This window comes from Pseudopodoces humilis, chromosome 7 (assembly GCF_049639895.1).
Source record: "Pseudopodoces humilis isolate 2021_Gansu_Grassland_sample_001 chromosome 7, ASM4963989v1, whole genome shotgun sequence".
NCBI classification, from domain to species: domain Eukaryota; kingdom Metazoa; phylum Chordata; class Aves; order Passeriformes; family Paridae; genus Pseudopodoces; species Pseudopodoces humilis.
The window spans coordinates 58,744,702-58,762,244 of NC_142206.1; the positions used below are offsets into that span (position 1 = coordinate 58,744,702).

The window sequence follows — 17,543 nt, forward strand, 5'->3', positions numbered from 1 at the left end:
GCTGCAGACTCCAGGTGATGGCCAGGCACTGCTCCAGTTTGCTGCTGAGTCCCACCAGTGCAATTTTGCACCATCAGCCCCATGAAACCAGATTTGTTTGTCTGGGGGTTGAATTTGGTCTTGTGCCCTTTTGAAATGCAGATCAGAAGAGGCCAGGTCCTCCTACCACAGCCCACACCTTGAAGCTGCCTATCTAGACATAAATCAAAATTGCTCCTCTCCAAAGAATTTCCCTTCAGTTTTTTAAAGTGTTTGAAATCAGACAGTTTCCCCCATGCAAGCTAAAAATGGAGATGCCTTCTCCACCTTTTGGTCTGCCCAGTTTATTTGTAGCTCCTTCATTTGGATAGACCAAGGTAAGCCATGTTCTGCCTCCTGCAAGAGTTTTTGTCTGTCAAACTTGCTTTCTTCTCATCCAGCATAGGCTCAGTGAAACCTTTTTGTTTGGTTGCCATCATCAGGTGTCTGAGTCATTATTACTGAGAAATACCCACAGAATTACACCTGTGCTGAAGACGTTTGCAGCTTTTGCCTCTGTTTGCTGGCTTTGGGTCTCCATTTGGCTGTAAATAGAATCAGAGACCACAGGATGGTTTTGCTGGGAGGGGACCCTGAAGAGCATCAGTTCCACCCTCTGCCATGGGCAGGGATACCTTCCACAATCCCAGGTTGCTCCAAGCCCCATCCAACCTGGCCTGGAACATTGCCAGGGATGGGGCAGTCCCAGCTTCTCTGGGCACCCCGTGCCAGGGCCTTCCCACCCTCATAGGGAACAGTTTCCTCCTAATATCTAATTTAGCCCTGCTGTCTGTCAGTGTGAAGCCATTGTCCCTTGTCCTGTCCCTCCAGGCCCTTGTAAAAAGTCTCTTTCCACCTTTGCTGTCAGCTCCCTTCAGGCACTGGAAGGCCTCAGTGAGGTCACCCCAAAGCCTTCTCTTTTCCAGGCTGAACAAGCCCAGCTCTCCCAGCCTTTCCTCTCACCAGAGGGGCTCCAGCCCCCAAATCATCTTGGTGGCCTCCTCTGGACTCCAGCAGGTCGATGTCCCTCCTGTACACCCCAGAGCTGGATACAACACATCCTGTCACTGCTGTCAGCTTTGGATTCCCAGTCAGCAGATGAAGATGCTTGTTTATATTAGAGAACTGTTGTGAGTGCAATTAATAAAGCTGCGAAGCTGAAAAGTAGTTGAAGAGCTAAATATCATTATATAATGAGACCTCCTTCCCAGTAAATGATGTGAAAAATGATTTCTTGCAAAGAATAACAAATTGCTGTGGCTTTTTACCCTAATTGTAGATGCTTGATTCTAATTTGTTGTTTGTCATTTCCATGTAAATGAAGAGTCTTAGCTATAATTACCACATTTATGGCAAACAAGATACTATCATTTTCCAATGCTCACGAAGCACTGTCATGTTTAGAAATAGAAGAACTGAATAATTGTCCCCCTTGTGCAGCTCTAGGGAGGGGTCTACAAGTGACTGTATCCAGCTCTGTGTGCCAAACAGGTCTTGCACAAAGGCAGCTGATGCCATTAACCCTCTTCTATATTTGGGGAGCCAACTCAGAGACATGAAGTGACTTTCCCAGTGCACTCAGCAGTGCTCCAGCTGCCCAGATCCCTCTGGACAGCATCTTCTTGTCTTCAGCGTCACAACACAAAAGATAGCAGAGCCATTGTTTTGGTTGGCACTGGATTTCCTGGTTTGTCCCAGTTATCCCAGTTCAGAGCAGCTGTGGCTGCCCCATCCCTGGCAGTGTTCCAGGCCAGGTTGGACACTGGGGCTTGGAGCACCCTGGGATAGTGGAAGCTGTCCCTGCCCATGGCAGGAGGGTGGAACAGGAGGGTCTTTAAGGTCCCTTGCAGGCCAAACCTTTGTGTGACTCTGATGATTCTCTGCTCCACCAGAATCTGCCTTTTCCCTTGCACAGTTCCCAGTGTGTGCAGTCATAAATCAGAGTGCTGAGGCTTCTGACCATGGGAGGCTGTGCAGCATCACTGACCTGACCCCACACCACAGGCTTGGGATGAGCCCACATCTGTGTGAGCTTCCTCCACAAAGGCCTTGTTGTGACACAAGCCCAGAGAGTGTAATGTCCCATGGAGATGGCAGTCCCCAGTCAGGAAAGGGCTGCAGGATGTCACAGTGACAAAATATGAGGATTGTCCTGCTGGGTTTCATCCCATCCCAGGCCCTCTGCTCCTCTGGCACCAGGCTGCTGCCAGTGTTGGGCACAGCATACAGTGAGGCCAAAGCCTTTGCCTGAGAGGTGACTCCAAAAGCACCTCAGAATATTCCCCTGAGCCTTTTCCCCTGGGAAATCATTTTAAGGCAGCTGTCAGATTCTGTGTGGGGCCTGCCAGCAGCAGGGAGTGAGCACGTGTCCCCTGGAGGGGCTGTTTTCTCCTGGGAATGGATCCATCACCCTGGTGCCTGTGGAGGGATGATTCCTGTAGGCACCAAGCAGCCTGGAAGGACAAGAAGAATGTCTGATTGATGTTTCATTTCAGCCAGTGCTGTAGGAACACTTCCTGATGCATCAGATCCTGGTGCTTGGCTTCTCCTGGGGCCTGCTCTTAAACCATGGCCTCAGGGCCGTGCCAGGGCCTTCCTCGCGCAGTGCCCGTGCTGCAGGGTGGCACTGTTCCTTCCAGGAGCATTGCTGCCAGGGAATTCTCATTCCCAGCACTTTGGTTCCATGCCCTGTGCCGTCACCTCCCTGTCTGCCTCGCTTCCAGGCACGGAGTGTTTCCTGGAGCTCAGAGCCTCAGCAGCAGTCTGCAGGTACCTGGCTCTCCTGTGACCTTCCTGCCCTCCAAGGAGTGCTGGAATTCCTGGAGTTTTCCAGGGTTCTTAGGGGATAAAATCTGCCACTGACTCAGCCATTTGTAGACAGAGGAATAAATTGCTGGCAGTGTAAGCCCACTGTAAAATCACTGTGCAGCTCCTGAGATCCTGCTGTGTCCATGTTCTCTCCTCACTTGGTTTGTTTTTCCCTTTGTTCATTCCCTTCTACCTCTGTCGTTTTCTGAGGGCCCATTCCCATAGGTGTACCTGGAATGTTAAAAGTAGTTGGGAATAGTTTTGGCAAAACTGCCAGAGGGCAGGGGTTAGATGGGATATTTGGAAGAAATTCTCCCCTGTGTGGATGGGGAGGTCCTGGGTGCCCGGAGGAGCTGTGGCTGCCCCTGGATCCCTGGAAGTCTCCAAGGCCAGATTGGATGGGGCTTGGAGCCACCTGGGAAAGTGGAAGGTGTCCATGGCAGGGGGTTGGAACAGGATGCTTTAAATAATGGCATCCTAAAGAACATTTGTTCCCCAAAAATCCCGTTCTACTGTGATTTATTATTTGTACTGTCTTAGCTCCCAGAAGATCCCACACAGATGGAGGTGTTACAGTAGGGGCTATTAAACTATGAAGGAAGAGGCTGTGACACAAGGAAAAGAAACACAAGTGACCAACTAAGCCATGATCTATTGTGTCTTTAATATTCCCACAGCAAGGATGGAAAATGGAGTAAGAGATCAGTTTACTTGCCCATAGTTATACAAGAAGTCAGGGACAGCTGTCAGGAACTTTAAGGCCCCATTTGGTGTTTGATCACAAGATAATTGAATCACAGTGGGAATTGATGCTCAGTTCTGGATGCAGGGGGAATGTGGGATAAAACTTGTCCTGTTAGCAAACATAAGCAAGTTCATTTTCCTTTTGGGACTAACACTGGATAATGATGCTCTTCCCAAGTATTTGCAGGAAAATGAGTCTCTGTGATAATCAGACTTTATTTTTAGCATCTAATCGATGCTCAGGGCTTTGTGGTTTAATTACTGGAATAATTGTTTGCTGAAAACACAGTCTAATACCTGTTTTTTCCTTCAAAGGTCAACTCCATCATTTTTGTTTCCAACCATTTAGTCCTTTATTGATCTTTATGTCATTTCATGGGGAGTGCTGTGTCTTGACAGAGGAAATAAAGGCCAAAACTTGAAATAAGAAAAATAAAATCTTTTTCTTAAACACAAAAATAGAAAATCCCCTATTTCAGCCCTTGCTGCTGGCAAATCCTTCGTACAGTGTCTCCAGGAAATAGGATTCTGAAAACTACTTTTGTTCTTTATGGAAGGAAAAAAGCAAACCAAGGTTCTTTTCCAATCCTGATTAATATCAGACAAACTGAAGCACAAAAAGAAATTTTGCAGCATAGCTGCTGATCCTTTAAAGTAGATAAGGCCATGGGCACTGTCAGGAGGGCAGGAAGATCTCTCTGGTTTGCATTTGGAGAGGGCTGAGTGAGAAATGCCCTCTCCTCTCAGTACAGGGGAGTGTCACGTGGCTTCAGCTGGAGATTTGGAAGGTATTTAATCAAATTACAGCCACCAATGTTTTGCTGCTGTGAAATGCTGTTGGAGCAGAGGGATCCATCAGGTGCTCTCCACCTGCAGCATCTCCACCTTTTCCACTCCTCCCGTCACTGAGACCTGACATTTAGTTTTAGTTTGCAAAAAATCTATTCTGGGAGGGGCTGCTGGGCTATGGAGCAAAAAATAGGCTTGGTGAAAAATGGGCATTATAAGGTAGCATGGGACCGAATTCATCTTGTGCTTTTTAATAAATATAAAATAATTTTTAATAAATAATATATATCTATATTATATATATATTTATATTATATATTATATAGAATATATATTGTATTTGTCGTAGTCTAGGGCAAATTTGGGAGAGAACCTCAAATGGAAGTTATAATATATATAATAAATTTTTTAAACTGTAACTATAACTGTAAATATAACTATATCTATAAACATAAACATAAATATATTTATAACATTATATTTCTATTTCTATTTCTATTTCTATTTCTATTTATATTTATATTTACCATGGAGCCTGCTGGCAGGAGCAAGGAAGGATTTGTCTTCCAGGGCAGCATCCTTGGCTGCTGTAAATCAGGAGGTGACAAACTGAGGATGGCAGTGGCCTCAAAGCTGCTCCAAAAAATCATCCAGTAAGGTTGAGATCATGGAATCACAGAAGGGTTGGGACTGGAAGTGACCTCAAAGACCCTCTCTGTTCACACCTCTGCAAGGTGGGCAGGGACACCTTCCACTAGCCCAGGTTGCCCCAAGCCCCATCCAACCTGGCCTTGGCTGCACTTGCTGGGGAAGGAAATGTTTCCCCTCAAGGCATCGCCCTGTAAATCGGCAGAGCTATTAAATCTGTTGGATTTATAGTCTGTTCTATTCTACTTCTTGATAACTTTACCAAATTGTAACTGTTTGGACCAAGATTATTCCATAGTGCTTGTCCCAGACTTTTTAAAAAACACTTTGGCTGAAGAAGTTCACCTGCTCCAGTGGATAAATCATGGGAAGAATAAACCATTAATATATTTTTTATTGGAGACATCTGAGAAAAAAATATTTGTACAGTAAAATTTTAGAATTGAGAGTGCAGGGATCAAAAAAACTCTGGTAAGAGGTCTATCAGGGCTTTGGAAAAAGCACTGGAAAAGTGTGGAAAGCATTCTGTAATAGAATTTGGCACTTCAGCTGCTGCTTCTAGGTAGTTCTGTTTGGACAGTGGTAGGCAAATAAACAGCACACAGATGCCACCTTAAAAAGGTTATTAAAGCTGAAAAGTCAAGGCTCATATTTTTCATCTTCAGCAGGATACAGCTTTGATGAGGAGCCTCCAGGGGGACCTTAGAGCCCCTTCCAGGGCCTCCAGGGGCTCCAGGAGAGATGGAGAAGGACTTCAGACATGGGCATGAAGTGACAGGACAGGAGGGAATAGCTTCAAACTGTCAGAGGGCAGAGTTAGATGGGATATTGGGAAGGAATTCTTTGCTGTGAGAGTGGTGAGGCCCTGGCACAGGGTACCCAGGGAAGCTGTGGCTGCCCCTGGATCCCTGGCAGTGTCCAAGGCCAGGTTGGAGAGGGTTTGGCACAACCTGGGATGGGGGAAGCTGTCCCTGGTCATGGCAGGGGCTTGGAACCAGATGGGTTTTAAGTTCCCTTTAACCCAGCCCAGGCTGTGATTCTCTGAAAGCTGGTGAATCTGGACATTTTCAGCACAGGAGAACCCCATGAGCTGAGGCAGGGTGGATTCTCTCTGCTGGTGACTCCTGTGTTGCTCCAGGAGCTGTGCCAGGCCAGAGGGAGGGAGAAACTGATCCCACATGTGCTCCAGCGTGGAAATTGCCATTTCCATAAACAAAGTTTGCATTTCCTCTCCCAGAGCAGACACAGCTTTTGAGTGCAGTGTGATCCAGTAAATATTTAATCATACAACGAATTGTGACAGCCAGTTCTCAGCAGCGTCCTGCTGATGCCTTTTAGGATAATGGGAGGTTTTGTACCTTGGCTTGGTTTTAACATCTTGTGCCTGTCTGGGGCAATTGAGGGAGAAACAAATAGTGTGTAGATGTCAATATGTGTTCTGAAGGCCCCACAGAAGAGCTGAGTTCACAGAGAAATGGCAAGGCACAAGGGCAGTGCCTTTGCCAGCCTCAGCAAGGGGCTGCTCACTGTGGACAGAAAAAGTGGAAAACAGCTTAAAAAGTGCAAGGGAAAAGGAAAAGGAAGAACCAGACCTAATGTCACAGGGAACAGAGTGTCAAAAGGGTTGGTAAGGTCAGGGAAGGAGTTGAGAAGCCCATTTTAAGTCCTGCTTTCTGGGTGAGTGTGGTCAGTTGTCTCCCCATCTCCATTTCTTTTCCAAGAGATTTGTGGCAGTCTTGGGTTGCAACCAGGCTTGGACAGGCAGGGAAAAGGGTGAAATGGAACAGTTCAGGGACCAGACAGTGCCATGGTTGCTATTAAAGGTCACTGGGTTAATTCAAAGCTCACCCAAGCAAAGTTTTTATCTGAAAACATGAATGGTAATTGTCAGTTTAATTTGTTTGATTATCCAGCTGTTCAAGTCTTCTCGAGTTGGGCAATTCATGCATCAACATTCCCATCAGGTAGGTGTAGTTGTTCTGGAATTAAAAATATGCTGCCTTCCAGCCAGATGCCATTTTCTTTATTATTTATTTGTGCTAGTAAGTAAATTGAAAATTGTGCTTTTTTAAGGGAAAGGAGCTGATGCACCCTTGTGCCATTAAGTTGTCAGAGCTGAGCAGATGAAGTGCGAAGCATTTCTGCAAAATTGTTCTCACAAGTCTCATTTGGGAAAAAAGTTCAGCCTCTAAGAGAAAGGGATGAAATCTGTAATGGAGCAGTTCAGGTTGCTTGGTATATACAGACTGATTGAAAGTAATCAATCTTTTCCTTATTTTTTACACTTTAACCAGCTCTCCTTTGCTGAAAGAGTGCAGGTTTGGATTAGACATTAGGAAAAAATCCTTGACTGTGAGGATGGTGAGGCCCTGGCACAGGTTGTCTGGAGAGGCTGAGGATCCCCCATCCCTGGCAGTGCCACATTTTCACCTGGGGGTTGTGGTGGAGAGTTATTAAAAGGAAAGGTGATGGATGAACCTTCATCAGTAGCAAGATGGAGTTCTGGAATGAAGCTGTAAGTGCTGGATTTGAAATCCAGGCAACATCTGCAGGGACGAGTGATAATGTGCCATGGAAAAACAGAATTGCTTTAACTGATGATTATAAAAGAGGATATGATTAAAACAAGCTGATTAGATGAAACCAAAGTGACAAGACAAAGCAGCAGGCCATCCGAGAGGGGAGGGGGGGGCACAACTGATGGCAGTAGGGCATGAATTATTGATTGAAATCTCCACCAGAAGTCTTTGCATTTTCTTATCTGGGAAGGGAGAGAATGAATGAGAAGCGAACAGAATTATTAAGCAGCTTTATCATTGCATTGGAGTGGATAATTAAGCAATTAGGATTACTAAAAGTTGGCAAAGCAAGAGGCCCTGAGGACTTGTGCTCCTGATTTCAGAAGAGGGTGGAGAGGGAAAAGCCTTTGGTGAGAGATGAGATGGAGCCTTGTGGTGAGGCTGAAAGGCAGAGCCAGGCTCTGGCACCCAGTCCCCTGCAGCTGCCAGGACAGAGGGGGCACAAGAGACCTGGATAATGAAAAGGAACTCATCTGAAGATGGACAATACTTGGAACAGCAGCAGGGAGGGAGAGCAGGAGCCAAGGCCTCAGTATAAAAAGGGTCTGGACCCAAGTGAGTCCAGAGGAGACCACAAAGATGCTCTGAGGGCTGGAGACAGGCTGGAAGAGATGGGAGCATTCAGCCTGGAGAAGAGAAGGCTCTGGGAAGACCTCAGAGCACCTTCTGATTTGGGGCATCCGGCGCCATATTCCCACTGCTGTCCCCTCCTGAGCCTCCCACCTGCATCTGCCAAAACCTGAACTTCCCAAAGGGTTTTGCTCACAGGGAATTGTGACTGTCCCTTCGGGCCAGGTCCCTCCAGAAAGGGTCACAGGCTGTTGCTTAGCTCTGCAAATGAGCCTCACTTCTTTAGCTGGCATCAGAGCATCTGAATAGCTGCACATTTTGAAGGGGAAAGCTGGGTAAAACTGACTAAAAATAGCACATTGCATCTGTAACTGTCTGAATTCATCCTGGGCTGCTCTGAGGCCAATGCCAAAGGACTGTGCTCCTCCTCTGTGCTCCTGACTGGCTTAACCCTAAGCTATATGTTATTTAAAATTAATTTGCAGAGATGCAGACATTATATAAATCACTGAGGGAATGTCAGATTATGTATGTAATTTGCAGAAGTGCTCCACACTCATCTTACTTAGCTCCCCATGAAACCAAGGGATCAAAACTAAGCTGAGGCAGAGAGTTTGGACCAGTCACCATCCTGAAAGTGCCGTGGAAGATGAGCCAGCACTGCAGACACTTGTTACTAATTCACACCCAGAGATTCTTGCAATTTCTTCAGGACATTCAGCAATCAGAGAAAGGAGGAATAAAGGGGATGATGAAAAATACATGGGCTAGAGTATTTCTTACTAATTATTTGCTTGGCCTCATTGGCAAGTCACCTGATGTTCTTGGAGAGTACTGCATTTTCATGGGAAGGTGCCAGCCATAATGTTCCTCTCCCAAGGCCAAGCCAGAATATTAATTATGGATTCTGTTGCATAATTAGAGTCTGAAGCCCACAGTTAATTGGTGGTAGCTGCTTAGCATAGCTATCAATTCTACCTTGAAATGATGCTCTGTCTCCTGCCCCCACACACACTGTCCTCAGATGGGTAAATCATTGGAGCAGCTTGGTTTTGGTGACACGGTGGCTTGCGATTACCTCCCAGGTGTTAGAACAGTGTTGTGCATTGGTGAGACGTGAGAAGTGCTTGTAATTCATGGTAATCCAGTGCTCCTTGACTTGTCCTGACCCCAGCCTGACAGGTCTGGGACCTTGGCTGTGACAGCTCCATGCTCTCTGTTCCTTCCTGGTGCAGCCCTGCCAGGACCTTGAAGGGTTTCTGACCTCCTGCTGCCTGAATCTCATTAATGTGGGGCCACTGTCTTCCTCTAGCAGAGATCAGAGGCTGTGGCTGCATTAGAGCATCCCCTGGAGAGGCACCTAGTCAGGGAGAAATCACCTTGGCTTGTTTTTCCCGTGGCCTGGGTTGATTCCCAGAGGCACCTGACGTGTTCTGCACGCCTGAAAACAAGGCTGTGTTTGATGGCAAACAAATGTGTAATAGCAAATAAAGATTTGTACTCCTGAGCTGGTGGGCCCCAGCAGGCGTGCTGCTGCTGTTCTGTGGAGCAGAGGGGAGCAAAGCCAGAATCTGTGTTCATTAAAAATAGGTGATAGGATATTCTTAGCTCAGCCCCTGCCTCTGCCTCGGCAGAAATACTCCGGAGTTAATTGCTGCCGTTGTTCAGCTGCAGGAAAGTGGGTCGGCTATTGATGAGATCACTGATCCCATATAATTGTTGGGAAAGATGTAAAAATAGGCTTTGTGCTCAGCTGGAGCTTGGGGCAGCCGAGCACAGTGTGCACACGCTGCAGGTGTCCCCCAGCCCTGGGTCTGCAGCTCTGTGGCTGAGCCACCGTCACCTCCTCCTGGCACTATCACACCTGCAAACCCAGCCCAGGGCAATTCCAGGGCCAATTCCTCTCTGGGATTCCGCTGGGAGCAACATCCAGGCCATGCAGGCTTGGGCTGGCAGAGGAGGATTGTGGTGGCACCTTTATAAAATGAGTTTCTCATAGCTTAGCCTATGCAAGCCAGGACTAATGGTGGAAAGAGCTGATAAAACAAGACCTCTTGTCCTCTTCTAGTGCTCTGTGTGTCCCTCTCCTGGATAATTCATCTTTTTTCTTAGCTCTCCATCAGAGATAAGTGCACCTGTGCCTCTTCCACACGTGTTCACCTTCAGCCAATTTGGGATCCTTCTGTTTGGAAGGTGTTGTGTTGCTAACACTTCAAAGGGAGCATTCAAATCTCTTTGAACTTGTGTTCTATCTGAGACATAAAATAGCAATTTGCTATTTTATTTATTTATATTTATTGTTTTGATGCATAAAATAGCCATTTGATATTTTATTTATTTATATTTATTGTTCTATCTGAGACATAAAATAGCCATTTGATATTTTATTTATTTATATTTATTGTTCTATCTGAGACATAAAATAGCCATTTGCTGCTGGCCTTCCTGTTTCCCCTCCCCAAGGCTCCTTTCAGAAGGGTGCTCTGAGTGCTGCAGGTGCATGTGCAGGCACTGATATTGCTAATTCAAGCTTTGAAGGGACATTTTATAAGAAAGCAGGCTTGGAAATCAGGTCTAAATCCATAAACTGTGTGTTACATTTGGGATTTAATGCGCCCTGGAAGAAATATCTCTCAGAAGGACATTGCTGCATCCAAGAGTCCCCTGTGCCTTTAGCACTGTCCTCCTGGAGAGATGGGAATCCTTGAAAAAACACAGTTGCTGAGCCCTAAAAAAACCCCCAACATTTAATTGTTTATTGCTTCTTACTTCTGAGCAGGAATTTGTTAAAAATCCTGGTGGATCCCTGTGGGCATTCTGCCCTCGACACCCCGGTGCCCTGTGGTGTCAGTGACTCCTGCACCCACTGCTGAGCCCCTGCAGCTCTTTGAGATCAGTGAATATTTCATCCCAAAGCACATTACAGAATTTTAATTCTCAGCTGTCACATTTCACGGGACTTATTTAACTGTTAGGAGAAGAAAGTCGCACTGCTGGCGGTATAAATTTGCTTGGTTTAGTGATTTAGCACCTCCAGTGCTATCCCAGCCCTCTGGAGGCTTCCCAGAGCAGGCAGTGGCTTTTCCAGAAAAGCAGGGGAATAAAAGGCAGTGAATAATAGATTTTTAGCCATCATTACAAGCTACACAAAGTACAGGGAAGAATATCCACACAGAGGAGGGGATAACTGCACTGTGAGGTTTTCTCCTGGTCACACACCCCAGTGTGTGTATGAGAAGTGATGGTCAAAAACCCAAAACATGAAATACTGGTTTTTATCTTCCTTTTTCAATCACTCTGAAGATGTGAATTGCTCAGGCAAAGGTGAGCTACTTGCCTGCCAACTCACTCCAAGGGTTTCTTGCATTGATTTGCTGCATTTTCTTTTTCTCATGAATGAGAAAAGAGGAAATCTGAGGTTCAGCCTTACCAGCTTGTCAATTTAATTGCTGTCTATTTTAATGTTACCACTATTGTTTGTTACTAATTAATAGAAGTAACATGTTACAGCTTTTATTTTTCCTTATTTTTCAGTGAGAAGCTGGATGGAGAAGCTGAAAGATAAGGTAGGAGGCTGAGAGTTTCAGTTCCTTTCAAAGCAAAGCCACTTTTACTTGCAGGAATAAATAAGTTCTTGTCAGTGCACTTCTTTATCTCTACACAGGTGGTTGAGAAAGGGCTTAAAATTTTCTCTGGGAGGCAAATGAACCAGATGCTGCTGGTATAGAGTGGTGTGAATCCACAATAAATCCCTGATGGGTTGTAACTAAGGGCAGGAGGGACAGAAGTGTTTGATTGATTTCTCTGCACCAGAAAATGACCTTGTCAGATAACTTGAGTTACTTTCTTTTACTTCCCCTTAGTTTACCATAGAATAGTTTTGGTTGGAAAGGACTTTTGGAAGTCCATCTAGTCCAACCCCTCTGCACTGAGCAGGGATATCTTCCACCAGATCAGGATCAGGTTGCTTAGGACCCTGTCCAACCTGACCTGGAATGTTTCCAGGGTAAAGAATTTCATTCCACCCCTTTTCCCTAAGTGCTAAGCTCAGTTCTGGATCCAAATCAGGAGGGTCTGGTGCTGCTCTCTGGTGAGAGGCTGCATGCCATGCCAGTGCCTCTGGATCAGGCCTTTCCTACCTCCATGTGCTGCAAATCTCTGGAAGGACAATGATCAAACACAGTAAAACTGGCAAGGTAACAGACCCTGATCGTTCCTCCCTGCCATCACAGGGGGCTGGTCCATGGAATCAAGAGCTGTGCCAGCCACAGGCAGTGATGGCTTTTTAAGCTCTGCTGCCCAGGAGCAAATATTGACATTTCAAAATGGTTGTGAAGCCTTCCAAGTGTTGTGCTGCTGACAGCAGAGCCATGAAGCTGGAAATGAGGTGACAGCAAGAACATTTCATGACTCAACAGGCCTTGGGAATTCTTGAACAGGATCAGAGCCAGTAGAAACAAAAACCATCCCCAGGAAGGAGAGTGATCTCTGAAAACACAACTCCGAGCTTGGGCAAACTCACCCAACCAGCCCAGCCTTCCCACATGGTCCACACCAAATTTCAGCAGCACTTTCACCATCAAGTCAGAGCAGAGAAACAGGGTCTGGGTGTCTGTTTCCTAATGCTGGGGAGTGGGAGGGTTTAAGGCAGGTTCTGCCCAGCCCTTGTTGAGTTGCCTTTCTGCCTGCACTAGGAGGGAGGCAAGTCTAGAGCGAGCTCTGCTCACAGCAGAGCTCCTTGGCCTGGGATTCATCCAGAGCAAAGGCTGAAAGGACAGAGAATGGTTTTCCCAGTGAAGGTAAAGAGCAGCCAGAGGCTGGCTGTGTGCCTGCAGAGATTGCAGCATGCACAGGTCACCTGCTCATGCCAACACGTGGCACAGCATGAGCTTGGGGACATCGGTGTCTTCTCACTGAAGCTGTAGCTCTCACATCTTTCCTCTTGTCACCTTGTTGGCCACCTCTGCCCTTCCCTGTGGCAGAGGGGCTGCATGTTCCTGTCTCCAGCAGAGCTCTGGAGAGTCTGAACTCGTGCAGGCAGACCCTGGTGTGGCAGTGCCCAGCACAAGCACTGGTGTATCTGAGGGTCCACTGGTGTCCACTTCAGGGAGAGACTCCTGAGCCACCTCCCTCCCTTGGGGAACAGCAAAGCTTTCACCTGGCTCACATTTTTCCTTAGAAAAGCCCAACAAAAACCACTCCCACTCCCAACCAGTTGCTGGTGTAGTGAATCACTTGCAAATGAGCCTGTTCACCCCATTCCCTCCTCTTCCTAGTCGAGTTTATCAGCACCAGTCTTGTTTGCCCCTCTCATTTGTTCTTCCCTGTCCCTCAGGTGTGGGGGCTGTGGGACCAGGACTGTGGGTCAGGGACAAATTCATGTCTGGTATCCTGCAGTCTGTGTAAATGCTGCATTTGGTGTGGCAAATAATGGACATGAAGTTCCTCTGAAGTTCTCATGGTGTTACCTCAAAGCCCAGCAGGGCCAGGAAGGTCACAAGCATGGATTGGGTGTATTTAAAGCATCCCTAAAGAAGCTAAAACTTCCCCATAAAGGGGTAAAAATGTGGCTTTGGCCTGTGAAATGGGGTTTTCTATCAAGAAAGTGCAGAAGCTTTCAGAAATTGGGCTGCAAGACACAGAAGGGCTGGGTTTGCATCACATCACAGGGTTTTGGGGTATAAAACATTGATCTGGGGGCTGGGGGGAACCTGTCAAAGGCCATGGGCTGGTCAGGCGTGATAAAGGTTCACAGACAGGCTGAGGAGCTCATTGTGATTTCTGACATGGAAACTCAACTGGGCAGCAGCTAAAAGCCATTTGCAGCCTCCCCTCACTGCCCATGCCAGCAGCAAAGTTCCAGAAATAGAAAACGTCACGCTGCACTAATTAGGTCACCCAATTAAGGTATCTTAATTGCCTCATGGAGACACAGCCTTCAGCTGTGTCCTCACTAACCTCCTTTTTTGAGAGCTGGGCTCAGGGATGCAGCCCCTTCCCAGCACCTGAGCTGAACAGGGGTTGGTTTTCTGAGGGTGTTCAGGGAATGGGAATGCATGGGAATGCAGTTTAAGATCCCTCAAGCTTTGGGATCCAGACAAGAGGCTGTTACTATGCAAAAAGCACTGAGTAGGATCTTGGGGGAGCAGACCAGCCTTCCTTGGCATTGTGCCTGCCCCAGATGAAAGCAGATATTTTCATTCTCCAGGTAAGTGTACAAAGGCAGGGTACTGCACCTGAATATCTTTTTTATTTCCTCCCAGTCAGTGGGATATGGAAGAGAGGTTATAGTGGTGTGTGTGCTGTGTTGTATTTTAAAGGCACAGATGAAGACAAGTGGTTGTAAGCAAAGGGCTGAGGCTTGCTAGGAGCTGTCTGATGGTCCAGCACTGGTGCCTGTGTCCCTTGGCAGGTGTAAAATCTCTTCTGGGGGGTGTAGCAGGCAAAGGGTGAAGCTGTAGTGGCACAGCAGAGGATTCTGGTGCAGTGTGAGGAGAGGCAGAGCTGCAGAGGTGGGAGCAGGCTGTACCTGCCTCCCTTGCAGCACTGAGCCCACCAGCCCAAAGTAGGTGAGGATTCTGAAGCAATCTGGCATTTTAAAGCTTATGCTCAGTTCAAGCAGTAAAATATAAAATAACAGGCACTTGGGAATATTTTCCTAAGGATTTAAAGTGTTTAGATGTGTAGTTTTAGATTAGTCATGCTGTCTATATTTTTTTAATGGGCAGTGCAAACACAGAGATCCCAGCGATTGAAATAGGCCTGGTTAATTTTTTTGTGCTCCCCTTAAGGCCAGCTGAAGGTGTGTGCCCTCCCTCTGTGTCATCATCCTGCTGCCATGCAGGGGACCCCTTCCCATGCAAAGCCAAAGTGTTTGGCTCAAAGATTTGCAGCACAAAGCCAAGGAGGCCTTGGAGTGGCTCGAGATCACCTTCCTTTGGCAGCCAGGCTTTTCCTTCACACCTGCATCCCTATTGAGACATTTCACCCCAGCACTCACCCGAATTGTTCCCTCTCCTAAAGGCAGGCAAGCGCTTCAGGGTCTCAGCTGTGAGTTTCTGTCAGGAAAAGCTGAGTTGTGGTGGTGACCAGCTGGCTCCTGGAGTGAAGCTTAGTCCTTGGAAGCAGGAATCATCCCTGGCAGGTGATGGGGACTCAAATCCAATAAACTTTGAGGAAATCACCGTAGGGATATATTGCAGCCCTTGGCTGGTGGAAATGACTGAAAGGATGGCTTTGGGAGTGTTGCTCTGCTCCTCTCTTTTCCATTTAGGCAGGATACATGTCGGGGATGCTGGTTCCTGTGGGAGTTGGAATAGCCGGAGCCCTGTTCATCCTGGGAGCGCTCTACAGCATTAAGATTATGAATCGCCGGAGGAGAAACGGCTCAAAGAGACATAAAAGGAAGGTATGGAAACTGCCAGGGAAAGGTATGGAAATTGTGAACCCTTCTGGCTGTAAAGCTAACGCAGCCTGGGCAGGGTCTGTCTGAGCTGGAGTGTCCAGGGCGCCTCCGCTACAGGATGGGGGCATCCGAATTCTCTTCATTCTGTTCCTTCTCGCACGTGGACCTCTCTGATGTTTGTTTTCCTCCCCCAGCAGAGGGAATTTAACAGCATGCAGGACCGAGTCATGCTCTTGGCCGACAGCTCCGAAGACGAATTTTGAGTGGAACTGCAGTGTCCTTGGGAGAGACGGTGACTTTTCAGAGGAGGGAGAGAGGGGGAGACGAAGAACGAGCGATTTTTCTGCTGCAGCGCTGCTCCCTCAGCTGCCCCGGGCAGGGGTGGTGTCCCCAGCCGAATGACAATGACAATGCTATGCTCTACGTGTGCCACCCGTGATGTTTGTTTTGATACAGTAGTGGAGATCTCACACTCGCCCCCGGCGCCTCATTCAGAGCCACAGCTGGAGCTGATCCACGTGGATGATTATTTTCCTCTTGCCCTGGTGTACTGTTTTGGTCCTGGCTGGCAGTAATCTAATCATAACAATTACTCTCACCCATCCCAGGAATGGAAATCTTTACTGTGAATGACTTCTGTCCAATTCATTTTAAATGTTACATTACCTGAGCTAGAGTTCATTAGTGCTAAGATTAGCTGCTCTGCTTAATTAATGAGTTGTAAGCCTGAACTGTATCCCTGGCTGCCTGAGAAGTGCCCGTGCTCAGGGCTCTTGATACAGTTTGAAGCACATTTCTGCCCTTGGGTGCCCCCACTGTCACCCCTTTCTTCCTTCAGCTCTGCTCCACGCTGCTTGGAGATGCAGGAATGGCCTCAGCACCTGATTCCACCATGAAATTTCTTGTCCATGTCCAACCAGCACTGTCTGTTACAGCACAATAAATACCAGCACTCACCTACTGACGGGTGGTCTTGCCTGGATCTCTTGGCTTTTGTGTGCGAGGAGGTGAGAGAAGAGGCAGGTCAGAGACTTCCCCAGCTTCTGCCTCCTGTTGGAAGGACACTAGCTCCAGGTTCATCTCTTTCCAAGGCTGCATTCCCATAGGGATGAGAGTGGAGCCTCTGTACCCCTTTACCCCACTGGAAAATGCATTTTCAGCCCCTGACAGCTGCATGAACAGCAGTGGCTTTGGGGAGTCTGGATGGGTCTTGTCTCACAGGATGGGTTGGCTTGGAAGGGACTCTCAAGGGACCTGGTTCCAATTCTTACACCTTCCACTAGACCAGGTTGCTCCAAGCCTCATCCAATCTGGCAAATATCCAGGGAGCCACAGATTCCCTGGACAACTGGTCTCCATGGAACAGAGAAAGGCACTAAAGGCTGGGGAGCAGGTGACAGTCACTGTTGAGGGATTCGTGGCTAATACTGGGAAAACAGCAGGAGCTGGAGAGATGTCAGCTGTGGGGGGTGAGATGACCACACTGGGAACCCTTGGCTGTAGGGAGAAAGGTGGATTCATGGCACAGATGGATGCAGGGGCTTGTGGAGGTGCCCTGTTAGCCCCGAGTACTGAGGGAGATGTGCTTGAGGTGTCACAGCCATTGAGCAGGGGACAATAATGTAGCTTTGCCCAAAAATGCTGTCCAAATAGCCAGGAAAAGGGCTGCACTATTGATCTCTGCTTCCCACTGTGGAATTGCTTCAGTCTAACATACAAAACTTCCATGTTGCTGAGGTGGGAATCGCTGTTCTGTGGAGAATCATCCTTCCTGCAAGGAACAGTGACTTGCCAGAGGAGAACTGATCAGAAAAGTAAGGGCAGACCCCACATCTGCTGAGATTAAATCCCAAAGCCTTGGAAGAAGTGGGAGGGAGGAGAGGTTGAGGAGGGGCAGGAGCAGGATTTGTTCCTGTGAAGGAGGAAAGACCTGTCAGATGGTGAGCAAATGTCCTGTGGAAGTATCAGAGGGATTGCAAGGC

The 17,543-nt window shown here is 47.4% G+C and overlaps 1 protein-coding gene across 2 annotated transcripts in view; it reads left to right on the forward strand.

Annotated features, from left to right (window-relative positions):
- Positions 1-16,522, forward strand: part of ARMH4 (armadillo like helical domain containing 4) — a 52,006-nt gene extending 35,484 nt beyond the window's left edge. The window contains exons 6-8 of one of the 2 annotated variants that reach the window (XM_005528546.3): positions 11,691-11,722; positions 15,430-15,564; positions 15,756-16,522. In XM_005528546.3, coding sequence (XP_005528603.3) covers positions 11,691-11,722; positions 15,430-15,564; positions 15,756-15,824 — 236 coding nt within the window. In that variant the 3' untranslated portion in view covers positions 15,825-16,522. The remainder of the gene's footprint in view (positions 1-11,690; positions 11,723-15,429; positions 15,565-15,755) is intronic. The other variant, XM_088057696.1, reaches the window with a different exon arrangement.
- Positions 16,523-17,543: the final 1,021 nt, after the last annotated feature.